General features: G+C 34.6%; 1 protein-coding gene across 7 annotated transcripts in view; it reads left to right on the top strand.

Moving 5' to 3' along the window:
* The window catches only part of SCAPER (S-phase cyclin A associated protein in the ER), a 433,964-nt gene that overhangs the window by 124,936 nt on the left and 283,763 nt on the right, over nucleotides 1–25,265 (top strand). For all 7 annotated transcript variants that reach the window (XM_055319784.1, XM_055319782.1, XM_055319779.1 and 4 more), the window contains 3 exons: nucleotides 2,988–3,130; nucleotides 23,499–23,580; nucleotides 25,107–25,259. In XM_055319784.1, coding sequence (XP_055175759.1) covers nucleotides 2,988–3,130; nucleotides 23,499–23,580; nucleotides 25,107–25,259 — 378 coding nt within the window. The remainder of the gene's footprint in view (nucleotides 1–2,987; nucleotides 3,131–23,498; nucleotides 23,581–25,106; nucleotides 25,260–25,265) is intronic.

The following is a 25,265-nucleotide window of genomic DNA, read 5'->3' as shown; positions in this document are numbered from 1 at the left end:
TTTTTCCATCTCTTTGTGTCTTCCTCAATTTCTTTCAGAAGTGTTCTATAGTTTTTAGGGTATAGATCCTTTACCTCTTTGGTTAGGTTTATTCCTAGGTATCTTATGCTTTTGGGTGCAATTGTAAATGGGATTGACTCCTTAATTTCTCTTTCTTCAGTCTCATTGTTAGTGTATAGGAATGCCATTGATTTCTGGGCATTGATTTTGTATCCTGCCACGCTACCAAATTGCTGTATGAGTTCTAGCAATCTTGGGGTGGAGGCTTTTGGGTTTTCTATGTAGAGTATCATGTCATCGGCGAAGAGGGAGAGTTTGACTTCTTCTTTGCCAATTTGAATGCCTTTAATGTCTTTTTGTTGTCTGATTGCTGAGGCTAGGACTTCCAATACTATGTTGAATAGCAGTGGTGAGAGTGGACATCCCTGTCTGGTTCCTGATCTTAGGGGAAAGGCTCCCAGTGCTTCCCCATTGAGAATGATATTTGCTGTGGGCTTTTCGTAGATGGCTTTTAAGATATCGAGGAAAGTTCCCTCTATCCCTACACTCTGAAGAGTTTTAATCAGGAATGGATGCTGTATTTTGTCAAATGCTTTCTCTGCATCTAATGAGAGGATCATATGGTTCTTGGTTTTTCTCTTGCTGATATGATGAATCACATTGATTGTTTTACGAGTGTTGAACCAGCCTTGCATCCCGGGGATAAATCCTACTTGGTCATGGTGAATAATTTTCTTAATGTGTTGTTGGATCCTATTGGCTAGTATCTTGTTGAGAATTTTTGCATCCATGTTCATCAGGGATATTGGTCTGTAATTCTCCTTTTTGGTGGGGTCTTTGTCTGGTTTTGGAATTAAGGTGATGCTGGCCTCATAGAATGAGTTTGGAAGTACTCCATCTCTTTCTATCTTTCCAAATAGCTTTAGTAGAATAGGTATGATTTCTTCTTTAAACGTTTGATAGAATTCCCCTGGGAAGCCATCTGGCCCTGGACTCTTGTGTCTTGGGAGGTTTTTGATGACTTCTTCAATTTCCTCCCTGGTTATTGGCCTGTTCAGGTTTTCTATTTCTTCCTGCTCCAGTTTTGGTAGTTTGTGGCTTTCCAGGAATGCGTCCATTTCTTCTAGATTGCCTAATTTATTGGCGTAGAGCTGTTCATAGTATGTTTTTAAAATCGTTTGTATTTCCTTGGTGTTGGTAGTGATCTCTCCTTTCTCATTCATGATTTTATTAATTTGAGTCTTCTCTCTCTTCTTTTTAATAAGGTTGGCTAATGGTTTATCTATCTTATTAATTCTTTCAAAGAACCAACTCCTGGTTCTATTGATCTGTTCCACAGTTCTTCTGGTCTCAATTTCGTTGAGTTCTGCTCGAATTTTAATTAACTCTCTTCTTCTGCTGGGCGTCGGGTCGATTTGCTGCTTCTTCTCTAGCTCCTTTATGTGTAAGGTTAGCTTTTGTATTTGAGTTCTTTCCAGTTTTTGAATGGATGCTTGTATTGCGATGTATTTCCCCCTCAGGACTGCTTTTGCTGCATCCCAAAGATTTTGAACAGTTGTATCTTCATTCTCATTAGTTTCCATGAATCTTTTTAATTCTTCCTTAATTTCCTGGTTGACCCTTTTATAAAGATTTTATTTCTTGGGGATCCCTGGGTGGCGCAGCGGTTTGGCGCCTGCCTTCGGCCCAGGGCGCGATCCTGGAGACCCGGGATCGACTCCCACGTCGGGCTCCCGGTGCATGGAGCCTGCTTCTCCCTCTGTCTGTGTCTCTGCCTCTCTCTCTCTCTCTGTGACTATCATAAATAAATAAAAATTAAAAAAAATACATTTAAAGATTTTATATCTTTATTCATGAGAGACCCAGAGAGAGAGGCAGAGACACAGGCAGAGGGAGAAGCAGGCTCCATGCAAGGAGCCCAGTGCAGGACTCAATCGCGGGACCCCAGGATCACGCCCTGAGCCGAAGTCAGACGTTCAACCCCTGAGCCACCCATGAGCCACCAGGTGTCCCAAGAAACAGACTCTTAATAGTAGATGACAAACTGATGGTTATCAGAGGGGAGGTGGGTGGGGGATGGTTGAACTGTGCGGATTAAGTGAGTGGGGATTAAGGAGCATTTGTAAGGAGCGCTAGGTGATTAAAATGCAAACTTAAACTAATACAAATGAAAAATTATATCATTAAGAGAAAATGAAGATGTGATAATATATACCTTTTCCATGAAGAAAGAATAATAATTTCAAGATAGTCTTTAAATTTTCTCATAATTCTGTATTTGTAAACATGGAGGTTGATGTGTTGTAAAAGATAGCGGAAGACATTGAAGATAAGATAAAAATGTCAACATATGATTTTAATGAAATAGAACAAAAATATTAGGAGCCATGATGGAAACAAAATCTCTAAAACCTGATCGAAAAATTTTCTGAATTATATAACAAAAAAGTATCTTCATGTAAAAAGTGTATTTAAAATGCCAAGCAGAAAAAAATAAAACAATGTGCATATGAAAATAACATGTATCAGTACAGCTGTAATACCGTGAGAGTTAGCAAAGTACTCCCAGTAGGCAAAAATATATATGGGACATAGTATTTTATATTTTTCCACTTAACTCCTTCATGAATGCTTTAGTTCAGAAATCTGTTAACTACACTTTGTTCATCATGTTCTGGCATTTCTGAAACCATTTGTAAACACAGGGCTTTAGAGGTGATTAACCATAAAATACATGTTAGATTCTCACAGAATATGAATAACATAGTTTCTCCTTCAAAGAGCATTTATTTTAATTATGTGGAACACTGATAAATGACATGAAAACCACATCATTATAATTTTTTTTTTTTAAATTCTGAGAAGCATACCTAGTAGCAAGCAGGGATCTGCTTGGCTTGAATACATAAATTTGTCAGAATAGTGCAGACTTTAATCATTTTCACTTTACACATAACTCTAACATTTAAAAACTTTTCTGACTGTAGGAGCGCAAGAGAGCTCTAGAGGCAGAACGGCAGGCCCGTGTAGAAGAGTTGTTAATGAAAAGGAAAGAACAAGAAGCCCGAATTGAACAACAGAGGCAAGAAAAGGAAAAAGCCCGTGAGGATGCTGCTCGAGAAAGAGCTAGGTACTTCATTTACTATCATGATTTTGATCCTGATGAACATGGTGCAGTGAGTGGATATTCAAATCACGTCTTAAATCCATTTGCTGTCATGTAGATTTTTAAGGAAATAGTGGCAAATAGAAATGTTCTGATTTTCGATTTCTAGGCATTTTGACATTGTAAAAATAGAAACCTTTTGAATCTTCCTATTGAATGGGGAACTTGGTCTTTCAAGATTTTTTGATTGCAAGAAACAGTTTGATACTGGCTAGCTTAAGCAAAGAGATTTTGGAAAATATTGGGAGTATAAGTCATAGGAAGTTCAAGGAACAGGCTTGGAAATGGTCAGGTATCAGAGGCTAGGTCACAAGAGCACAGTGGTGGTCTTTTGATGGAAACAGTCTGATCAGCATATTGCCACTCTGATTATAATAAATGACCTTCAGCCATCCCTACATTTTGAAATCAGTTGTTTAAGATTCAAAGATCCAGGATAAAACATTTGATTGACCAATTTTAAGTCCATTCTGAAAAAAAAAAAGTCAATTCTGGTTGCTGTACACTTTGCTGATGTATTTTCTGACCTCTTAATTGTGGCAAATTTAGTGGATGTGAAAGGATAGCTCTTTGTGGTTTTGATTTTTCTAGTGGGCCAAGATTAATAATAAGCAATTTTGCTTATACTTAACTATTCAAGTTTTTTGTTTGTTTGTTTAAAGTGCCTGTTGAAGTTTTTTGTTCATTTCTCTATTGGGATCTTTTTTTCCTTGTTGTTTAGAAATTATCTTTACTAGATACCAGTTCTTTGTCAGATACAGATGTTGCAAATATTTTTGCAGGTTATGGCTTGCCCTTTCACTCTATGATGTCTTTTTTTTTTTTAAAGATTTAATTTATTTATTGAGAGACAGAGAGAGAGAGAGAGAGAGAGAGAGAGAGCGCAGCGGAGACACAAGCAGAGGGAGAAGCAGGCTCCCTGCAGGGAGCCTGACATGGGACTCGATCCCGGGTCTCCAGGATCACTGCCCCGGGCTGAAGGTGGCGCTAAACTGCTGAGCCACCCGGGCTGCCCTATGATGTCTTTTAATTAATTTAATTAATCTATTTATTTGTTTTAGTTTTTAAAATCACAGTTAGTTAACATACAGTGTATTATTAGTTTTAAGTGTGCAATCTAGTGATTTAGCACTTCCCTGTAATACCTGGTGCTGTTCACCACAAAGTGCACTCCTAATCCCCATTATCTACTTAACTACTCCCCTACATGATTAATCTAATTCTTAATTGCAGTGTAGTAAAACTGAGCAAATTTTGTAATTTGTGCTTTTTATCTTGTTTATAAAATCCTTTCCTCTCTGGAGTCATTAAAATATTCTTCAAAATGTTGTTGTTTGGGGATCCCTGGGTGACTCGGTGGTTTAGCGCCTGCCTTTGGCCCAGGGCATGATACTGGAGTCCCGGGATCGAGTCCCATGTCGGGCTTCCTGCATGGAGCCTGCTTCTCCCTCTGCCTGTGTCTCTGCCTCTCTCTCACTCTCTCTGTGTGTCTATCATGAATAAATAAATCTTTAAAAAAATGTTGTTGTTTTTTTAATAGTAAAGCCTTTATCTACCTAGAATTTATTTCATTATATGGGTTGAGGTAGGAATCCAATTTCATTTTTTTCTCCATGTAGATACCCTATTCTAACACCTTTTATGGAGGCATCAGTTTTTTTTCCTGCTGGTTTATAAAACATACTAGTATAAATGAAGCTTCCATGTATCCATTGTTCTGTTTGTGGGCCCTAACCCCTAGTCCAGTGGTTATTTTTTTCTATCTTCTACCTTAATTCTTAAAGCTTTACAATAATTATTGGTATCTATTCCTATCCCTTACTTTATTTTTTACTTATTAGGACTGTTTTGGCCCCCTTGCATTTCCCTGTTAGAATCTGCTTGCTCAATTCTATATTAAAAAAAGGAAATTGTAAAAATTTTGTGATTTTTGTTTTTGTCTCTTTTTAGTTTCAGGTGTGGAATTTACTGATTCAACACTTACAAACAACACCAAGTGCACAGCACAACTGCCGTCCTTAATCCTCATCACCTATTTAACCCATTTCCCCCCATCTCGACTTCCATAACTATCTGTGTGTTGTCTATACTTTAGAGTCTAGTTCTTGATTTTCCTCTCTTTCTTTTTTCCCTCCATGTTTGTTCGTTTTGTTTCTTAAATTCCACATATGAGTGAAATAATAAGGTATTTGTCTTTTTTCTGATTTATTTCACTTAACATAATACTCTCTAGCTCAATCCACATTGTTGCAAATGGCAAGATATCAGTATTTTTTATGGCTAAATAATATTCCATCGTGTGTGTGTATGTATGTATGTATGTACACATACACACATATACATACATATGCCATTTCTTCTTTATTCATCTGATTGATAAACTTCTGGGCTTTTTCCATGATTTGGCTGTTGATAATGGTGCTATAAACATGGGGTGCATGTATCCCTTAAAATTAGTATTTTGGTTTCATTTGGGAAACAAACTAAACCTGTTAGTTTAATTGTTAAGTTGTAGGGTAGTTCTATTTTTAACTTTTGGAGGAATCTCCATACTGTCTTCCATAGTGGCTGTACCAGTTTGCATTTCCACCAACAGTGTAAGAGTGTTTCACTTTTCCACATCCTCACCAACAACTTTTGTTTCCTGTGTTGTTAATTTTGGCCATTCTGAGAGGTGTGAGGTGATATCTCATTGTGGTTTTCTATTTTCCCTGATGATGAGTGATACTGAGCATCTTATCTTGTATCTTTTGGCCATTTCAGTGTCTTCCTAGGGAAGATGTTTATTCATGTCTTCTCATTTTTAACTGGATTATTTGGTTTAGGAGCATTGAATTAAGTTCTTTATAGATTTTAGATACCAGTCCTTTTTGTTTTTTTACCAGTCCTTTATTAGATAGGTCATTTGCAAATACTTGCTTCTATTCTGCTGGTTGTCTTTTAGTTTTTTTGACTGTTTCCTTCACTGTGCAGAAGCTTTTTATTTTGTTGAAGTCCCAATAGTTTATTTTTGCTTTAAAGAAAACACTCGGGGATCCCTGGGTGGCACAGCGGTTTGGTGCCTGCCTTTGGCCCAGGGCGCGATCCTGGAGACCCGGGATCGAATCCCACGTCGGGCTCCTGGTGCATGGAGCCTGCTTCTCCCTCTGCCTGTGTCTCTGCCTCTCTCTCTCTCTCTCTCTCTCTCTCTCTCTCTCTCTCTCTCTCTGTGACTATCATAAATAAATAAATAAATTATTTAAAAAAAATAAAGAAAGCACTCTTGCCTCAGGAGACATATCTAGTAAGAAGTTGCTGTGGGCGATGTCCAAGAGGTTACTGCCAGTGTTGCTGTCTTGGATTTTTATTTTTTCATTTGGGTTTTTAATCCATTTTGAATTTGTGTTTATGTATGGTGTAAATTTAAAAAAAATTTTTTTATTTATGATAGTCACACAGAGAGAGAGAGAGAGAGAGAGAGAGAGAGAGGCAGAGACATAGGCAGAGGGAAAAGCAGGCTCCATGCACCGGGAGCCCGACGTGGGATTCGATCCTGGGTCTCCAGGATCGAGCCCTGGGCCAAAGGCAGGCGCTAAACCACTGCGCCACCCAGGGATCCCTATGTATGGTGTAAATGAGTATTCTAGTTTCATTTTTTTTTTTTTTTGCATGTTGCTGTCCAGTTTTCTCAGCACCATGTGTTGAAGAGACTTTTTCCCATTGGATATTCTTTCCTCCTTTGTTGAAGATTAATTGATTAATTCATGGGTTCATTTCTGGGATTTCTATTCTGTTGTCACATTGATCTGTGTGTCTGTGTTTGTGCCAGTACCACACTGTCTTGATGGCTACAGCTTTATAATACAGCTTGAAGTCCAGAATTGTGATGGTAGCAGCTTTTTTTTTTTTTTTTAACACTCTTTTGGCTGTTTGAGGTCCTTTCTGATTTCATGCAAATTTTAGGATTGTTTGTTCTTGCTTTGTGAAAAATACTGTTATATTTTGATAGGCATTGCATTAAATATATAATTGCTTTGGGTAATATAGACATTTTAACAGTATTTGTTTTTCTAATCCATGAGCATGGAATGTTATCCCATTTCTTTGTGTCCGCTTTAATTTCTTTCATAAAAGTATTATAGTTTTCAGAGTACATATCTTTTACGTCTTTGGTTAGGGTTATTCCTAGGTATCTTTTGGTTTTTGGTGCATTTACATGTGATGATTCCTTGATTTCTCTTTCTCCTGCTTCATTATTAGTGTATAGAAATGCAGCAAATTTCTGTATGTTGATTTGGTATCCTGTGACTTTCCTGAATTTGTATAGTAGTTCTAGCAATTTTTTGGCGGAGTGTTTGGGTTTTCCATGTAGAGTACCATGTCATTGGCAAATAGTGAAAAGTCTGACTTCTTCCTTGCTGATTTGGATGCATTGTATTTCTTTTTGTGTCTGATTGCTGAGGGCAGGACTTCCAGTAGTAAGTTGGACAACAGTGGTGAGAGAGTAGATATTCCTGTCTTGTTCCTGACCTTGGAGGGGAAGCTCTTAGTTTTTCCTCTATTGGGGATGATATTAGCTCTGGGGTTTTCATATATGGCTATTACTTTGTTGAAGTATGTTTCCTCTAAACCTATTTTGTTGAGGATTTTTATCACTAACCATTGTACTTTGTTAAGTATTTTTTCAGCATCTTTTGAAAGGATCATATGGTTCTTATCCTTTCTTTATTAATGTGGTGTATCATGTTGATTTGTAAATATTGAACCACCCTTGCAGCCCAGGCATAAATCCCACTTGATCATGGTGAACGATTCTTTTAATGATTAAAATGAATCTCTTGGTTCTCTTTGCCTTGTATTTTATTGAGAATTTTTTAATCCATGTTCATCAGGATGTTGGCCTATAGTTCTCTTTTTTAGTGGAGTCTTTGATTTTGGTATCAGGGTAATGCTGGGCTCATAGAATGAATTTTGAAGTTTTCCTTCCATTTCTGTTTTTAGATTACTTTGAGAAGAGTAGATACTAACTCTTCTTTAATTGTTTGGTAGAATTCTCCTATGAAGCCATAAGGCCCCAGACTTTCGTTGTCTGGGAGATTTTTTTTTTATTACTGATTCAATTTCTTTACTGATTGTTGGTATGTTCCCAGTTTTCTGTTTCTTCCTGTTTCAGTTTTGCTGGTTCATGTTTCTAGGAATTTATACATTTTTTCCAGGTTGTTAGTTTATTGGCATATAATTTTCCATAATAATCTGTTACATGTATTTCTGTATTTCTCTTCTCATTTGTAATTTTATTTATTTGGGTCCTTTTAGATAAGTCAAAAAGAAAGGGGCTCATAAATTTTATTAATTCTTTATTTTATTTTTTTAAGATTTATTTATTTGAGAGAGAGTTGGGGGGAGGGCCAGAGGAAGAGAGGAAGAAGTCACAAATAGACTCTGTGCTAAGTGTGGAGCCCAACTCTGGGCTTGATCGCATGACCCTGAGATTACAACCTGAGCTGAAACCAAGAGCTGAGCCCCCTGGGAGCCCCTATTTCATTATTTTTTTTTTCAAAGAACTAGGTTCTGGTGTCATTTATCTGTCCTATTGTTTTTTAGTTTCTATATCATTTATTTCTTATCTAATATTTGGCATTGTATTGGATGTATAAATTAATATAGTGAGATTGATTTTTTGAAATCAAGTCTTCTAAGTTTATGAACATACTACTTAAATGGTTTTTCTACTTGTTTAGATTTTCAAAAATCTCTTTATATGAACTGTAAATTTTAAAATGATTACAATAGTAAATTTTATGTTACGTATACTTTACTACAATAACATGCGTACAAAAGCTGTTTACAAAAAGGTTATAAATAAGGTTTATGATACATAATTTATAATACATAAATATATAGTTTATAATATAAACAGTTTTATGACTTTCTAAAAAGATTTTAACCGCAGGTAGTTAACATAGACTGTATTACTAGTTTCAGAAGTAGAATTTAGTGATTCATCAGTTGCATAGAACATCCAGTGCCCATTGTATCAAACACCCTCCTTAGGACCCATCACCCAATGACCCCCTCCCATCTCCCCTCAGTTTTTGCCTAGTTTGGAGTTTCTTACGGATTCACTACCTCTCTGTTTTTATCTTATTTTATTTTTCTTTCCCTTCCCCTGTGTACATGTGTTTTGTATCTTAAATTACACATATGAGTGAAATCAGGTGGTATTTGTCATTCTCTGCTCATTTCACTTAGCATAATACCCTCTAGTTCCATTCATGTCACTGCAGATGGTAAGATTTCATTCTTTTTGATGGTTGAATAATAATCCTTTGTATATATATTCCTCATCTTTTTAATCTATTTATCCATTGATGGACATCTGGGCTCTTTCTATATTTTGGCTATTGTGGAACATTGCTACTGTAAACATTGGGGTGCAGGTGCCCCTTTGAATCACCTTTTATTTATTTTTTAATCCTTTGGATAAGTAGCAGTGCAATTCCTGGGTCATAGGGTAGTTCTATTTTTAACTTTTTGAGGAACTGCCATACTGTTTTCCAGAGTGGCTGCACCAGTTTGCATTCCCAACAATAGTGTAAAAGGGTTACCCTTTTTCAGCATCTTTGCCAACATCTGTTGTTTCCTGACTTGTTAATTTTAGCCATTCACACCTGGGTAAGGTGGTATCTCAGTGTGGTTTTGATTTATACTTCCCTGATGTTGAGCATATTTTCTTGTTCTGTTAGCCATTTGTATGTCTTTTTTGGAGAAATGCCTGTTTATGTCTTCTGCCCATTTTTTTGCGTGGATTTTGGTTTTTGGGCATTGAGTTTGATGTTATTTTTAGATTTTGAATTCTAGCCCTTTATCTGATATATCATTTACAAATGACTTCTTCCATTTTTTAAGGTTGTCTTTTATTTTTTGGTCTCTTTGCTGTGCATGATTTTTTTTTTATTTTGATGAAGGCCCAATAGTTCATTTTTGCTTTTGTTTCCCTGGCCTCTAGAGATGTGTTTATTAAGAAATTGTTGTGTCAAGATCAAAGAGATTCCTGACCATCTTCTCCTCTAGGATTTTGATGGATTCCTGTCTCACATTTAGGTCTTTCATCCATTTTGAATTTATTTTCATGTATGGTGTAAGATAGTGGTCAAGTTTCATTCTTTTGCATGTTGCTGTCCAGTTTTCCAGCAGCATTTGTTGAAGAGAGTGTCTTTTTCCTATTGGATATTCTTTCTTAATTTTTCAGTGATTAGTTGACCGTATAGTTGTGGATCCCATTCTGGGTTTTCTATTCTGTTCATTGATCTGTGTGCCTATTTTTGTGCCAGTACCATACTGTCATAATCACGACAGCTTTATAATATAACTTGAAGTCTAGAATTGTGATGAGTCTTGCTTTGCTTTGCTTTTTCAAGATCGCTTTGGCTCCTCAGGGACTTTTCCGGTTCCTTGCAGGTTTCAGAATTATTTGTTCCAGCTCTGAAAAATGCTGGTTTTGTTTGATAGGAATTGCATTAATGTGTAGATTGTTTTGGGTAATAGAGACATTTAAATAATATTTGTTCCAATTTGTGAGCATGGAATGATTTTCCATTTCTTCATGTCTTCCTCAATTTCTTTCATAGGTGTTTTATAGTTTTCAGAGTACAGATGTTTTACTATTTGGTTAGGGTAATTCCTAGAATTCTTATAGTGTTTGGTGCAATTATAAATGGGTTTGATTCCTTTGTTTCTCTTTCTACTGCTTCATTATTGGTGTATAGAAATGTAATAGACTTCTCTGCATTGATTTTACATCCTCTGATGAATTTGTATATCAGTTCTAATTTTTTGGTGATTCTTTTGGCTTTTCTACATAGATTATCATGTCCTCTGTGAAGAATGAAAATTTGACTTCTTCCTTGCCAATCTGGATGCCTTTTATTTCTTTTTGTTGTATGGTTGCTAAAGGTAGGTATCCTTTAGCAACCATACAACATATATACTTCCAGTAGTATAGTGAGCAACAGTGTTGAGAGTGGACATCCCTGTTGTGTTCCTGACTTTAGGAACACAATTTTACCTCATTGAGGATGGTATTAGCTGTATGTCTTTCATATGTGGCCTTTGTGATATTGAGGTATGTTCCCTCTATCCCTCCTTTGTTGAGGTGTTTTTGTTTTGTTTTTCAAAAAAGGATGCTGTATTTTGTCAAATGCTTTCTCTACATCTATTGAGTGGATCATATGGTTCTTATTTTTTCTTTTATAAATGTGGTATATCATGTTGATTGATTTGGGCATGTTGAACCACCTCTGCCACCCAGGAATACATTTCACTTGGTTGTGGTGAATAATCATTTTAATGTACTATTGGATCCTATTGGGTAGTAGCTCAGTGAGAATTTTTACATCCACGTTCATCAGGAATATTGGTCTGTATAGTTCTCCTTTTTGGTGGAGTCTTTGTCTGGTTTTGGGATAAAGGTAATGCTGGCCTTATAGGATGAGTTTGAAAGTTTTCCTTCCATTTCTGTTTTTGGGAACAATTTCAGAAGAATAGTTATTAATTCTTCTTTAAATGTTGGGTAGAATTCCCCTTGGAAGCTATCTGGCCCTGGATTCTTGTTTGTTGGGCGATTTTTGATTATTCATTCAGTTTCTTTGCTGGTTATGGGTCTGTTCAGATTTTCTATTTTTTTCTGGTTTCAGTGTTGTTAGTTTATATGTTTGTAGGAATTTACCCATTTCTCCCAGATTGACTAATTTGTTAGTATATGATTGCTCATAATATTCTCTTAAAATTGTCTATATTTCTGTTGTGTTGGTTGTGATATCCTCACTTTCATTCATAATTTTGTTTGGGTTCTTTCTCTTCTTTTGATAAGTCTGGCTAGGGATTTATCAGTTTTGTTTATTCTTTCATAGAAGCAACTTCTAGTTTCATTGATCTGTTCCACTGTTTTTTTTTTTTTTCAATTTCTAATTCACTGATTTCTGTTCTAATCTTTATTATTTCTCTTCTGCTGGATTTACACTTCATTTGCTGTTTTTCTCCCAACTCCGTTAGGTGTAAAGTTAGGTTGCGTATTTGAGATTTGCTTTTTGAGGAAGGCCTGTATTGCTATATACTTCTCTCTTAGGACCACCTTTGTTGCATCCCAAAGGTTTTGGACTGTCATGTTTTCAATATCATTTGCTTCCATGTATTTTTAAAATTCTTCTTTAATTTCTTGATTGATCCACTTATTCTTTGGTAGTATGTTCTTTAACCTCCATGTATTTGTGATCCTTCCAAATTTTTTCTTGTGTTTGACTTCAAGTTTCATAGCATTGTGGTCTCAAAATATGCATGGTGTGATCTCAGTCTTTTTGTACCAGTTGAGGCTTGATTTGTGACCAGTAAGTGATCTATTCTGGAGAATGTTTGATACGCTTCAAAAAGAATGTGTATTCTGCTGCTTTAGGATGAAATGCTTTGAATATATCTGTTAAGTCCATCTGATGCAGTGAGTCATTCAGAGCCCTTGTTTCTTTATTGATCTAATGCTTAGATGATATGTCTATTGGTGTGAGTGGGTTGTTAAAGTCCTCTACTATTACTGTATTATTAACAGTGAGTTTGAGTTTTTGTTAATTGGCTTATATATTTGGGTGCTCCCAAGTTAGGGGCCTAAATATTTATAATTCTTAGATCTTCTTGGATAGATTCCTTTATTATGATACAGTGTCCTTCATTTCTTATTACAGTCTTTGTTTGAAGTCTAGTTGTCTGATATAAAAATGTCTTCTCTAGCTTTCTTTTGATGTCCCCTCACTTTCATATGGAGGTGTCTTTGGGTCTCAAATAAATCTCTTGTAAGAAGTATATCAATGGGTCTTGGTTTTTAATCCATTCTGATACCGTGTCTTTTGATTGGAACATTTAGTCCATTTGCATTCAGAGTAATATTGAACTATAGGAAGTTAGTGCCATTGTATTACTTCTGAATTCCATGTTCCTGTAGATTATCTCTGTTCCTTTCTACTCTTAGATACTTTTGGTCTTTTGTTTCCCACTCACAGGGTACCCTTTAATGTTCCTGCATAGTTAGTGTTCACAAACTTTTAATTTTTGCTTATCTTGAAAACTCCTTATCTCTTCTTATATTCTGAATGATAGCTTTTCTGGGTAAAGTATTCTTAGCTGCATATTTTTCCCATTTAGCTTACTGAATAGCTCATGCCACTACTTTCTGTACTGCCAGATTTCTGTGGACAGGTCTGCTCCTAGCTTAAGTGTCTACCCTTGTATGTTAAGAATCTTCTTTCTTGAGCTGCTTTCAGAATTCTCTATTTTTGTATTTTGCAAGTTTCACTATGATGTGTCATGGTGTTGACCTATTGTTTTGATTTTGAAGGGAGTTCTCTGTGCCTCTTGGACTTGAATACTTGTTTCTTTCCCCAGATTAGAGAAGTTCTCAGCTATAATTTGTTCTAATAGACCTTCTGCCCCCTTTCCTGCTCTTCTCTATGATACAAGTATTTTTTTTTTTTTTTTTTTTTTTCTCTATGATACAAGTATTATTTCACTTTATGGAATTGCTGAGTTCCCTAAGTCTATCTTTATGATCTAATAGTTTTCTTTCCCTTCTCTTTTCAGCTTTATTATTTTCCATAATTTTTTTAATCTTCTGTATCACCTATTCTCTCCTCTGCTTCTTCAATCCTCATTGTGATTATATCCAATCTGTTTTGCAGTTATGTCTCAGTTATAACATTTTTATTTCAGCCTGATTAGCTTTTGTCTTTTATAGATGTCCTATATTACAGCAGAGAAGCTGTCTTATTCTTAGATTATACATTTTTACTTTTACTTTAATTTAATCTACTCAAGTTTGTATTTAAATTCTAGAAAGGTTAACATATAGGTTAATAGTATTTCAGGAGTAGAAAGATGTGTTAAATATATATACAATGGAATTTTCCTCAGCCATCAAAAAGAATGATTTCTTGGCCATTTGCAACATTTGATGGAGCTCAGGTGTATTATGCTAAGCGAAATAAGTAAGTCAGAGATAGACAAATACCATATGGTTTTACTCATATGTGCAATTTAAGAAACAAAACAAATGAACATAGGAGAAGGGAAAAGAAAAAAACAGAGAAGCAAACCATAAGAGACTCTTAACTATAGAGAACAAACAGGGTTGATGGACGGAGGTGGAGGGGCATGGGCTGGATAGGTGATGGGTATAAAGAAGGGCACTTGTAATGAGCATTGGGTGTTGTATGTAATTATTAAATTCTACCCCTGAAGCCAAGGTTGTACCTTTTTAAAGAAATCATGGAGTTGAATTTATCAAATATTTTTTCTACTTACATAGAAATTTTAATCTCATCTGCTAATATGATAATTAATTTTATACTATTTAATCAAGCTTACGTTCATGGGATAAACCCAACTTAGTTTTGATGTATTACTGGAATTTGCTTATATAAATAAATTTTTAATTGGGAGGCTGAGATAACCGTATATTTTTTAAATCAATAAACATTTTTACGTACTATAAACATAAATAGAATAATACACAAATGAATAGATCTACAGCTTGGTGAATTATCACCATGCCCTTATAACCTCTAACTTGGTCAAATATAGAGCATTACTAGCACTCAGGACCCCTCCACGTATCTGCCTAATTACCAGCCCTCCTTTGTTCTCAGCTATAATTGCTGTCCACACTTCTTGCACTCTAGCCTAGTTGTTGGGTTTTTGCCTAGGAATGGAATTGCTGGTCATTAGGATATTACAAATGTTGTGTTAGTAGACACTGCCAAATTGTCGAGCAATATAATTGTACCAATTTACATTTTCACTAGCATTTTGAATATTCCAGATACTATTGTCTTAAATTGGAATGGGCAGTTTATAAAAATTGTTTTTACAACTTTATTGTGATATAACTGATATACAAAGACTTATTAAAGTGTACTGTTTCATGAGTTTTCACATATGTACTCATTGTGAAGCCATCAGCACAATCATAGCAATGAACATACCTGTCATCTCCCAAGAATTTCTCATGCTGCTTGGTAGCCCATCTTTCCTTCCCTCTACTCTTTTCCCCAGGCAGCAACTGATCTACTTTATCTTTTGTCTTTTACTTTCTTTTACTCAACATTACTATTTTGAGATTCCTTCATATTTTTATTTATGCAAAAACCTTGCTTTTTATTGCTGATTGGTGTATATATATATCTCACAAATCATTATCCATTTTTCTATTGGTAGACACTTGGGTTTATTCCAGTTTTTTGGCTGTTATAAATAATCTGTTATGAACATTTCTGCATGTGCTTTTTGTGGATACATGCTTTCACTTTTCTTGGATAAGTAGCTAGAAAATGGATGGCTGGTTTATAGGGTAGAAGTAGGTTTGATTTCTTAAGAAACTACAAAATGTTTTTCCAAAGTGGTTACACCATTTTACATACCCACCAGTGGTGAATGAGTTTCAGTTTCTTCAAACCTTTGATTACACTTGGTGGAACAGTTTCTTTAAAAATGTATGCTTTGGGGGCCCCTGGGTGGCTCAGTGGTTGAGTGTCTGCCTTTGGCTCAGGTCATGATCCCAGGGTCCTGGGATTGATTGAGTCCTGCATCAGGCTCCCCAGAGGGAGCCTACTTTTCCCTCTGCCTATGTCTCTGCCTCTCCGTGTCTCTCCTGAAGAAATAAATAAAATCTTTAAAAAATAAACATGTATGCTTTTTTTGTTAATGTAGGTGCTATTTCATTGTGATTTTAATTTGCATTTCTCTGATGACAAATGTTGATTGTCTTTTCATGTAGTTATTAGCCATTCTCATATCTTCTTTGATGAAATGTCTATTCACATGTTCTGCCCATTTTTTGAGTCATTTTATTACTATTGAGTTGTAAGAATTCCTTACATATTCTGATGTCAAGCATTTCAGGTATATGACTTATAATCTGTGGCTTATTTTTTCCTTTTTTTAATAGTGTCATTTGAGGTGCAAAAGTTTTGAATTTTGGTAAAATCCAATATATAAAACTTGTTTTGTGCATAATGCTTTTGGTTTCATATTTAAGAAGTCTTGCTTAACTCAAAATCATAAAGCTCTCTCTCTGTGTCTCTCATGAATAAATAAATAAAATCTTTAAAAAAAAATCACAAAGCGTTTTTTCCTACACTTTCAAGAAGTGTTTCAGTTTGGCACTTATATTTAGGTCTAAAATTCCTTTTTGGGTTTTTAGTTTTTGTTTTTGTTTTTTGGTGACCTTAGTTTACCAACTTTTATTGTTAGTATTGTTGACACACAATGTTACATTAGTTTCAAGTGTACAACTTAGTGACTTCACCAGTTTATGTATTATGCTATGTTTACCACAAGTGTAGCTACCATATGTCCTGTTATATCACTATTAACATATTGACTATATTTCTTATACTGTGCCTTTTATTCCAGTGATTTATTCATTCCATAATTGGAAACCTGCATCTCCCTGTCCTCTTCACCCATTTTGCTTTGATTCTGCTTTTTGTCTGTTTATTCATATATTTTTTCCTTTTAAGGTAACTTATGTATGGTATAAAACAAAGATCTATATTTATTTGCATATAGTTACCCATTTATCACATTATCATTTGTTGAAAAGACTATCCTTTCACCATTTCATCACAATTGCCTTGCTACCTGTTCAGGATCAATTAGTCATTATTGATATAAGGGTTTATTTCTAGACTCTATGCTGTTCTATTCATTATATATATATATTTTTTTTTCTTATGATAGTACCAGACTGTTAATTACTATAGCTTCATAACAAGTTTTGTAATCATGGTATTTAAGTTAACTTTGTTGTTCTTTTTCAAAATTGTATTTTCATATAATTTTTAGAATAGGTTTTCCAGTTTCTACAAGTTAGCTTGTAACAATTTTTTTTTTAACAGGTTGTTTATTAGAGAGAGAGTATAAGCAGCATGAGTGGCAAGAAGAGTAAGTAGGAGAAGCAGACTCCCCACTGAGTAGGTAGCCCAACATGGAGCTCCATCCCAGGACCCAGAGATCATGACCTGAGCCAAAACAGACACTCAACTAACTGAGCCATCCAGGCACCCCTTACAGGGATTTTGGTAGAAATTGCTTTGCATCTATAGCTCATTGTGGGGAGGGTTGCCATCTTTACAGTATTGTGTATTATGATCCATGAATATGATACCTCTGTATCACCTTTAATTTATCTCAATAGTGTTTTAGTTTTTAGTTATTGTTTTAGTTTATAGGTCTTGCACTTTTTTTTAAAATTTATTCCTAAGTACTCCTTTCGAAGTCATTGTGATTAGAATTATTTTCTTAATTTTTGGTAATATTTGTTGATAGTATATAGAAATACAATCAATTTTTATATATTTCACCTTACAACCTTGTTTTTTATGACCTTGTTCAACTTTCTTACTAGTTTTGTTAGTTTTCTTTTTGTCATTGCTGTTGCTCTATAGGATGTTTTATGTAAAGGATTCACATTATCTACAAATTACGAGTGTTAATTACGAGTATAAATTTGCTTCCTGCTTTCTAGTATGGATGTCTTTAGTTTTTTTTCCCTTGTCTTATTGCATTGGCTACATGCTATAGTATAATTTTAATAGAGGCTGCACTATTGTATGTATTTATTTTGTTCTTGCTTTTAGTAGCAAAATATTTAGTCTTTCACTATTAACGTTAATTGTAGGTTTTTCATAAATCTCTATGATCAAATTGAAGAAGTTCTCTTCTGTTTCTAGTTTGTCAAGTGCTTTTTAGTCTGAATGGACTGAGCTTTGTTAAATAAATGTTTTTATCTTGTATATACATTGGGAGATTCGTGCAAGCTTTTGCTTTGTTTTGTTTTTGGTAGGTTATATTAACTCATTTTCAACATTAAACCAATCTTTAATGCCTGGGTTAATTCCTACTTGGTCATGGTGTATAATCATTTTTATATGTTGCTAAATTCTTGTAAAGGATATGTACATGCGATATATTGGTGTTTAATGTTCTTGTGATACCTTTGTCTGGCTTTCATATCATGGCAGTACTAGAATATGATAGGAATTGGTTTTTCCTACACTGTTTATAGGAACTATTTGTGTAGGATAAGTATTATTTTTTTGCTAAATGTTTGAGTTTACAAGTGAAGCCATCTAGGCTTTGATTTTTTTTTTCTTTTTGGGAAGATTTTTAAATTACTAACTCCTTTTTCATGTTTCAAGTTTTTATTTAAATTCTAATTAGTTAATACATAGTGTAATAATTGATTTCAGGAGTAGAATTTAGTGATTCATCACTTACATGTAATACCCAGTGCTCATCACAAGTACTCTCCTTAATAACCGTCTTCCATTTAACATGTTATTGGTCTATTCGGATTTTTCTGTTTCTTATTCAGTCAGCTTTCATAATTGGTATCTTACTAGGAATGTGACCTTTCCATCTAAGTTATTTATTTTTACAAAGTTCATTGTTTCTTATAAGGATTTAATTTCAGTATGAGCTATACTGTTATCTGTCTTTCATTCCTAATTTTGGTGATTTGTGTCTCATCTTACTACTTTTTTTTATTAGTCTGGCTAAAGGTTTATACATATTGTTGATTTTTCCAAAGAACTAACTTTTTGTTTCATTGAGTTTTTCTATTTCTGTTCTCTATTTCATTATTTTCCACTTAGATATTTATCATTTCTTTTCTTTGGATTTCATGAACTCTGCCTTTCTTACTTTTATGAGGTTGAAACTTCAGTTGATATATTTTAGATATTTCTGCATTTCTAATATAAATATTTAAGGGGGGGATCCCTGGGTGGCTTAGTGGTTTGGCGCCTGCCTTTGGCCCAGGGCGTGATCCTGGAGTCCCGGGATCGAGTCCCGCGTCGGGCTCCCTGCGTGGAGCCTGCTTCTCCCTCTGCCTGTCTCTCTGCCTCTCTATGTCTGTCATGAATAAATAAATAAAATCTTTAAAAATAAATAAATATTTAAGGTTATAATTTTTTTTAGAACTTTAACTTCATCCCATCAATTTTTATATATTGTGTTTTCATTTCACTCAAAGATATTTTCTAATATTTTTTATGACTTTTTTTGGTCCGTGAGTTATTTAGAATCATGTTGCTCAGAGTCCAAATAACTTGGGAATATCCCCAGTCTTCTGTTATTTCTTTTTTTTTTCTGTTATTTCTAATTGAATCTCTTGTAGTCAAAGAATATACTTTGTGTAATTTTATTTCCTTTAGGTTCATTGGAACTCATTTTATGGCCTTGGGTATAGACTATCCTAGATAAAGGTCCAACATGCTCTTGTAAAGTATTTGTAGTCTGTTCTTTGATGGAGTGTTCTTTAAATGTCAGTTAATTGATGGTTTTATCTAGACTTCTGTATACTTGCTGATTTTCTGTTTTCTTCTATTAATTTTTAATAGATGGTTATTGAAATTCCCAAATATTGTTGAATTGTTTATTTATATTTTCAGTTTTGACAATTTTTTGCTTTTTGGTGCCGCACTGTTAGGGGCATATAATATCTTCCTGGGTTATTGACCCTTTCTTTCATCATTATGAAATGTTCTGCTTTGACATTTAAAAAAATGTTTCTTGCCTTAAAGTAGACTTTTTTTCTGTTTTAAATATAACCATGATTATTGTTTACATGATATGACATTTTCTGCCCTTCTACTTTCACCCTTTTGCATCTTTTTATCTAAACTGTGTCCTTTGTAGATTAAATATATTTGAGGTTTCCTTTTCAATCTAATTTCTGCCCTTTAAAGTGTTTAGTCCATTCTTATGGAGTATAATTATTGAGATGATTGCATTTATGTCTTCTATTTTGATACTTGTTTTCTAGACATCTCAAGGGTTTTTTGTTCTCTCTTACTGCTGCCTTTTTTGTTAATACTTTTTAGTGCATCATTTAAATTTTTCGCTTGATTATTATTTATTTATTTATTTATTTATTTATTTATTTATTTATTTATTTATTTATTTATTTATTTATGATACTCACAGAGAGAGAGAGAGAGAGAGAGGCAGAGACACAGGCAGAAGGAGAAGCAGGCTCCATGCACCGGGAGCCCGATGTGGGATTCGATCCCGGGTCTCCAGGATCGCGCCCTGGGCCAAAGGCAGGCGCCAAACCGCTGCGCCACCCAGGGATCCCAAATTTTTCGCTTGATTTTTAAAAAAGATTTGTTTATTTATTTGAGGAGAGAGAGAGAGAACAAGCAGAAGGAGGGAGAGAGAGGGAGAGAAGCAGATTGTCCACTGAGTAGGGAGCCTGACCTGGGGCTTGATCCCAGGAGCCTGAGGTCATGACCTAAGCCAAAATCAAGAGTTGGATGTTTAACCAACTGAGCCACCCAGGCACCCCTTTCTTTTGATTTTTAAAACTATTATTTTAGTTGTTTTACTTAGTGGTTGCTCTCTTTATTACAATATTCATCTTAGGACAATCTACTTTTGATTAAAACTAACTTAATTATAGAGCAACTTTGTTCCATTATAGCTTTATAGCCTTTTCTTCATGTTATTATTGTCACATGTATTAATCTATATATGTAATAAACTCAACAATTCAATGTTATAATTATCTCCTTATGTAGTGCCACATTTTTCAAAGAAATTGGAATAAAAGAGAAAATATATTTTTATGTTCCTTTATACTTATTAACATATTTACCATTTCTAGTGTACTTCATTTTTTTTTGTGGATTCAGGTTACTTTTTGGTATCATTGCTTTTTAGCTAGATGGGCTTTTTTCACTATTTCTTGTACGGGAATTTTGCTGTCATTGAATTATGCTATTTGCATATCTGGGAATACCTTGCCTTCATTTTGTTTTTGGTTTTAAAATTTTTTTTTAATTTTATAAATTAATTTTTATTGGTGTTCAATTTACCAACATACAGAATAACACCCAGTGCTCATCCAGTCAAGTGTCCCCCTCAGTGCCCGTCACCCATTCACCCCCACCCCCCGCCCTCCTCCCCCTCCACCACCCCTAGTTCATTTCCCAGAGTTAGAAGTCTTTATGTTCTGTCTCCCTTTCTGATATTTCTCACACATTTCTTCTCCCTTCCCTTATATTCCCTTTCACTATTATTCATATTCCCCAAATGAATGAGAACATACACTGTTTGTCCTTCTCCGGTTACTGTGGCCAAGTTCAAAAAGGGTGTTGCCTGAGTTCTCCTCTGGGATTTTGATGGAATCTTGTCTCACATTTAGATCTTTCATCTATTTTGAGTTTATCTTTGTGTATGGTGCAAGAGAGTGGTCCAGTTTCATTCTTCTGCATGTGGATGTCCAATTTTCCCAGCACCATTTATTGAAGAGAGTGTCTTTCTTCCAGTGGATCGTCTGGTTTTAAAATTTTTGTTATTGAAGTATATTTAACATTTTCCTTCATTTTGAATGAGGTTTTGTTGGTTACAGAGTTCTTGGTTTTATTCTTTTTTGTTTTCAGTACTTAGAATCTTTTTACTTCTGTTTTTTTTTCTTTTTTTTATTTTTTATTATTATTATTATTTTTTATTTATGATAGTCACAGAGAGAGAGAGAGAGGCAGAGACACAGGCAGAGGGAGAAGCAGGCTCCATGCACCGGGAGCCCAATGTGGGATTCGATCTCGGGTCTCCAGGATCGCGCCCTGGGCCAAAGGCAGGCGCCAAACCACTGCGCCACCCAGGGATCCCCCTGTTTTTTTTTTTTTTCTGATGTAAAAGTTAGCCATTAATCATATTGGTTTTCCTCTGTATAAGGTGAATTGTTTTTTTCCTTCCTGCTCTCAGAATTTTCTGTGTGTCTGTAACCTGTTTGATTATGATTTGTAGTTGGTTCTCTTCATGATTATTTAGTTCTGTATATAATCACGTTCGGGAAGTATTTAGTTATTATTTGTATTTGTTCAGATATTTAATTGTTATTTCTCTGCAGGCATCTCTGATTTGTCACATTTTCTCAAACTTTCCATGGTTTTAATGACCTTGACGGTTTTGAGTAGTGGTCAAGTGTATTGTAGAATGTCCGTCAGGTAGGACTTGTCTGGTGTTCTTCTCCTGGTTAGATTGATGTTATAGCTTTTTTGGAGGAAGAGCACAGAGGTGACTATGAATTACCATTTGTAACATGTCAAAGATTCATGCTGTCTATTAGACTTATCACTCATTTTAGTAATCTTTATCCACTAAGATTGTGTTTTTTTGTCAGGTTTCTCCATTGTATAGTTTCTTTAAAATTTTCTCTATGCTGTCCTCCTTAGAAGCAATAGCCAATGCTGGAAAAGTGGGGAATTACTTCCTTGAGAGTAGAATTCCTATGTAAATTATTTGCAATTCTTCTCTAAAGGACATTTGTCTTTTCTCCCCTACTTATTTATTAAATGCCTTTTTTACTGTCAGTGTGGACTTATATTTATTTTATACATTGTGTTATAAACCAATATTATGTTATTTATCTTATTACTCAAATTGTTCCAACTTTGGATATTGGAAGCTCTTTCATTTGACCCCTGTGTCCCTTCGACATATTTCATTATTTTGTTTTTTGAGCACTTTCTTGCTCTTCTGGCACTGTAAGATCCTCCATAATCATCTTATGTTTTCTCTACTCAACTTCTAGCATCAGCCATCTGTTCAAGTATTCTTGGTTCCTTTTATTGGAAAGTTTTCTTTTTTTTAAACTTACTGTTTCTCTGTTGAGGTTCTCTATTTGTTGAATCATTGCCATCATATTTTTCTTTAGTTTGGCATACTTTCTTTTAATTTTTTTGAACATCTTTGTAACAGCTGTTTTGTAGTCTTTGTCTACTAAATACAGCATATGGCCTCCTTCAGAGACAGTTTCAGTTGACTGCTTTTTTCTAAGCCTGGTCATATTTCTTTGTATGTTTCATAATTTGTGATTATTTCCTTTGCTGTTATTTTTGCCTTTGTGATTTTATGCCTTTTCTACTTATTTCTTGTGGTTTTAGTGGCTTTTTGGAAGGCAACAGATATAAATATGTTTTCAACATGCCATGTTTAAATCAGAGCTCCAGAGGTAGTATTCCAACCCATACCTGATCTGGGTCCAGAAATATATTTTTACAACTAAGAATTTGTATTGTTTATTAAACATTATTGAACATATATTTGGGACTTAGGCACTCAGAAAAGAATAATTTTAGTAATCTTTATCCCCTGGCTAAGACTGTGTTTGTCAGGTTTCTCCTGACAAAAATATTAACCCTTTAGAATATATAAGTCTTTGTATCCCAATTATATTTTTTAATCTCATGAAATTTGTTACTCCAAGCTGTTGAGTTTATAATTTTTTACTATATTCTTACAGAGATAGGGAAGAAAGATTGGCCGCACTTACAGCTGCTCAACAAGAAGCAATGGAAGAGCTGCAGAAAAAGATTCAGCTCAAGGTAAGGATATTATTCTAGAACTTTCAGTGGAGCATAAGATTAGTTTTTTATTTATGGAATTGTGTAAAAATTTTAATTAATTTGTATTTGTAATATTTGGGTAATAGAACTTACATGATTTGGTTATGATCACATCTAACTCAGCTATCTAAAAACTAAATTTATTTTAATAAGCTAAAACAGTCTGGAGAGTAATTAAAGGAATTTTAACATTTCTTGTTTTATTAATAACCAATTTGTCAGTGACTTGAAGGCATTACTGTTTAGCTTCTAATATTCATACTTTTAATTATTTACAAATTAACTACAAGATGATTAGTATAATTAGTTTTGCTTTTCATTGCTTGTGAATTGTGCAATTGTAACTTGGGAAATTATGATAAACTGCTATTTTCTAGAAAATCTTTAGCATTAGTAATGCAGTTTCTAGCAGTGTATTTCACACTGTGTAACAGTTATTTCCACATTGGCTCCTCACAGAGATAGTAAATTCCATCAAATAGAAGACCATATTTTATTGTTTGTATAGTCTTACAACTTTTATCGTTCATTTAAATTTAATGCAGCAAAAATTATTGAGCTTTGTGGTAGGCATGGGGTATAGAGATGAGTAAGGCATGATCCTGAGTTTCAAGAAATCGTTAATCTAGTGTGAGATTCAGATGCTGATACTTTTCATATGGATAGAGGTATACTTGGAGTGCTGTGGAAGTACAGATGAGAACCCTTAGTCTAACATGAAGGGTTCTAAAAGTCAAGGGAAGCATTTTAGAGAATAACTCCTGAGTTGGAAGAGAGATAAGTTCAATGGATAGGAGGATAGGTAAGTTGGTGGGATGAATTTTCCAGTCATATGAAAAAGTATAAACATGAAATCAGAAGTCTGGAATTGTGTTTTTTTCAGTCTTGTTTTTCTTTTGTTGTTTTGGGGAAAGTCACTGGAAGTGTAGAACAACTAGAAATGGTATGGTGTGGAGTTGGTGTAGGTAGAGGTCTGTATCATGATAGGGTTTGTCTGCTAGGAGGATAAGCTTGTTCTTCACATATGGGTCAGCATTTCTCATAGTGTGTTCCCCGAAATGCTTCTCAAAAGTTTATTGTAGTCAAATAAGTGTGTAAATGTGGCTTAGTATAAACTAGGTTTATTGGCTTAGTATAAACTAGGTTTATTGAGTCATAGAGTGCAGAAACTACTAGAGGCTCCAAAGAGTGCTATATTAAAAATCTATTTAATTTAGTGTTTTTCAAAATTATTTGATGATAGAACCTTTTCCACAAAACACTGAATAATATCCCATGGTTTAGGTCTAGAAAGTACACTTTAAGAGACATTACTGTGCATGCAGCAGATATTAAAGAGCTTTATGTAAATTCTTGTTCTTAGTGTTCAGGTTAACACTGCATTAAAACATTCTTTAATTTTAGAAAGTTTAATGGAAATCCTGTGTTCTCAAGTTCTCTGTTCTCAAGTTCTCAATATAATTTGAATAGTTTTTGATATTCTCACACTTTGACTTCCTTCACAGCATGATGAAAGCATTCGAAGGCACATGGAACAGATTGAACAAAGAAAAGAAAAAGCTGCTGAGTTAAGCAGTGGGCGGCATGCAAATACTGATTATGCCCCCAAACTGACCCCTTATGAAAGAAAGAAGCAGTGTTCTCTCTGCAATGTCTTGGTAGGT

This window comes from Nyctereutes procyonoides, unplaced genomic scaffold, assembly GCF_905146905.1.
Source record: "Nyctereutes procyonoides isolate TBG_1078 unplaced genomic scaffold, NYPRO_anot_genome, whole genome shotgun sequence".
In the NCBI taxonomy this organism is placed as follows: Eukaryota; Metazoa; Chordata; class Mammalia; order Carnivora; family Canidae; genus Nyctereutes; species Nyctereutes procyonoides.
Note: the sequence above shows the minus strand (reverse complement) of the source record. Positions and strands in the feature narration are given on the sequence as shown.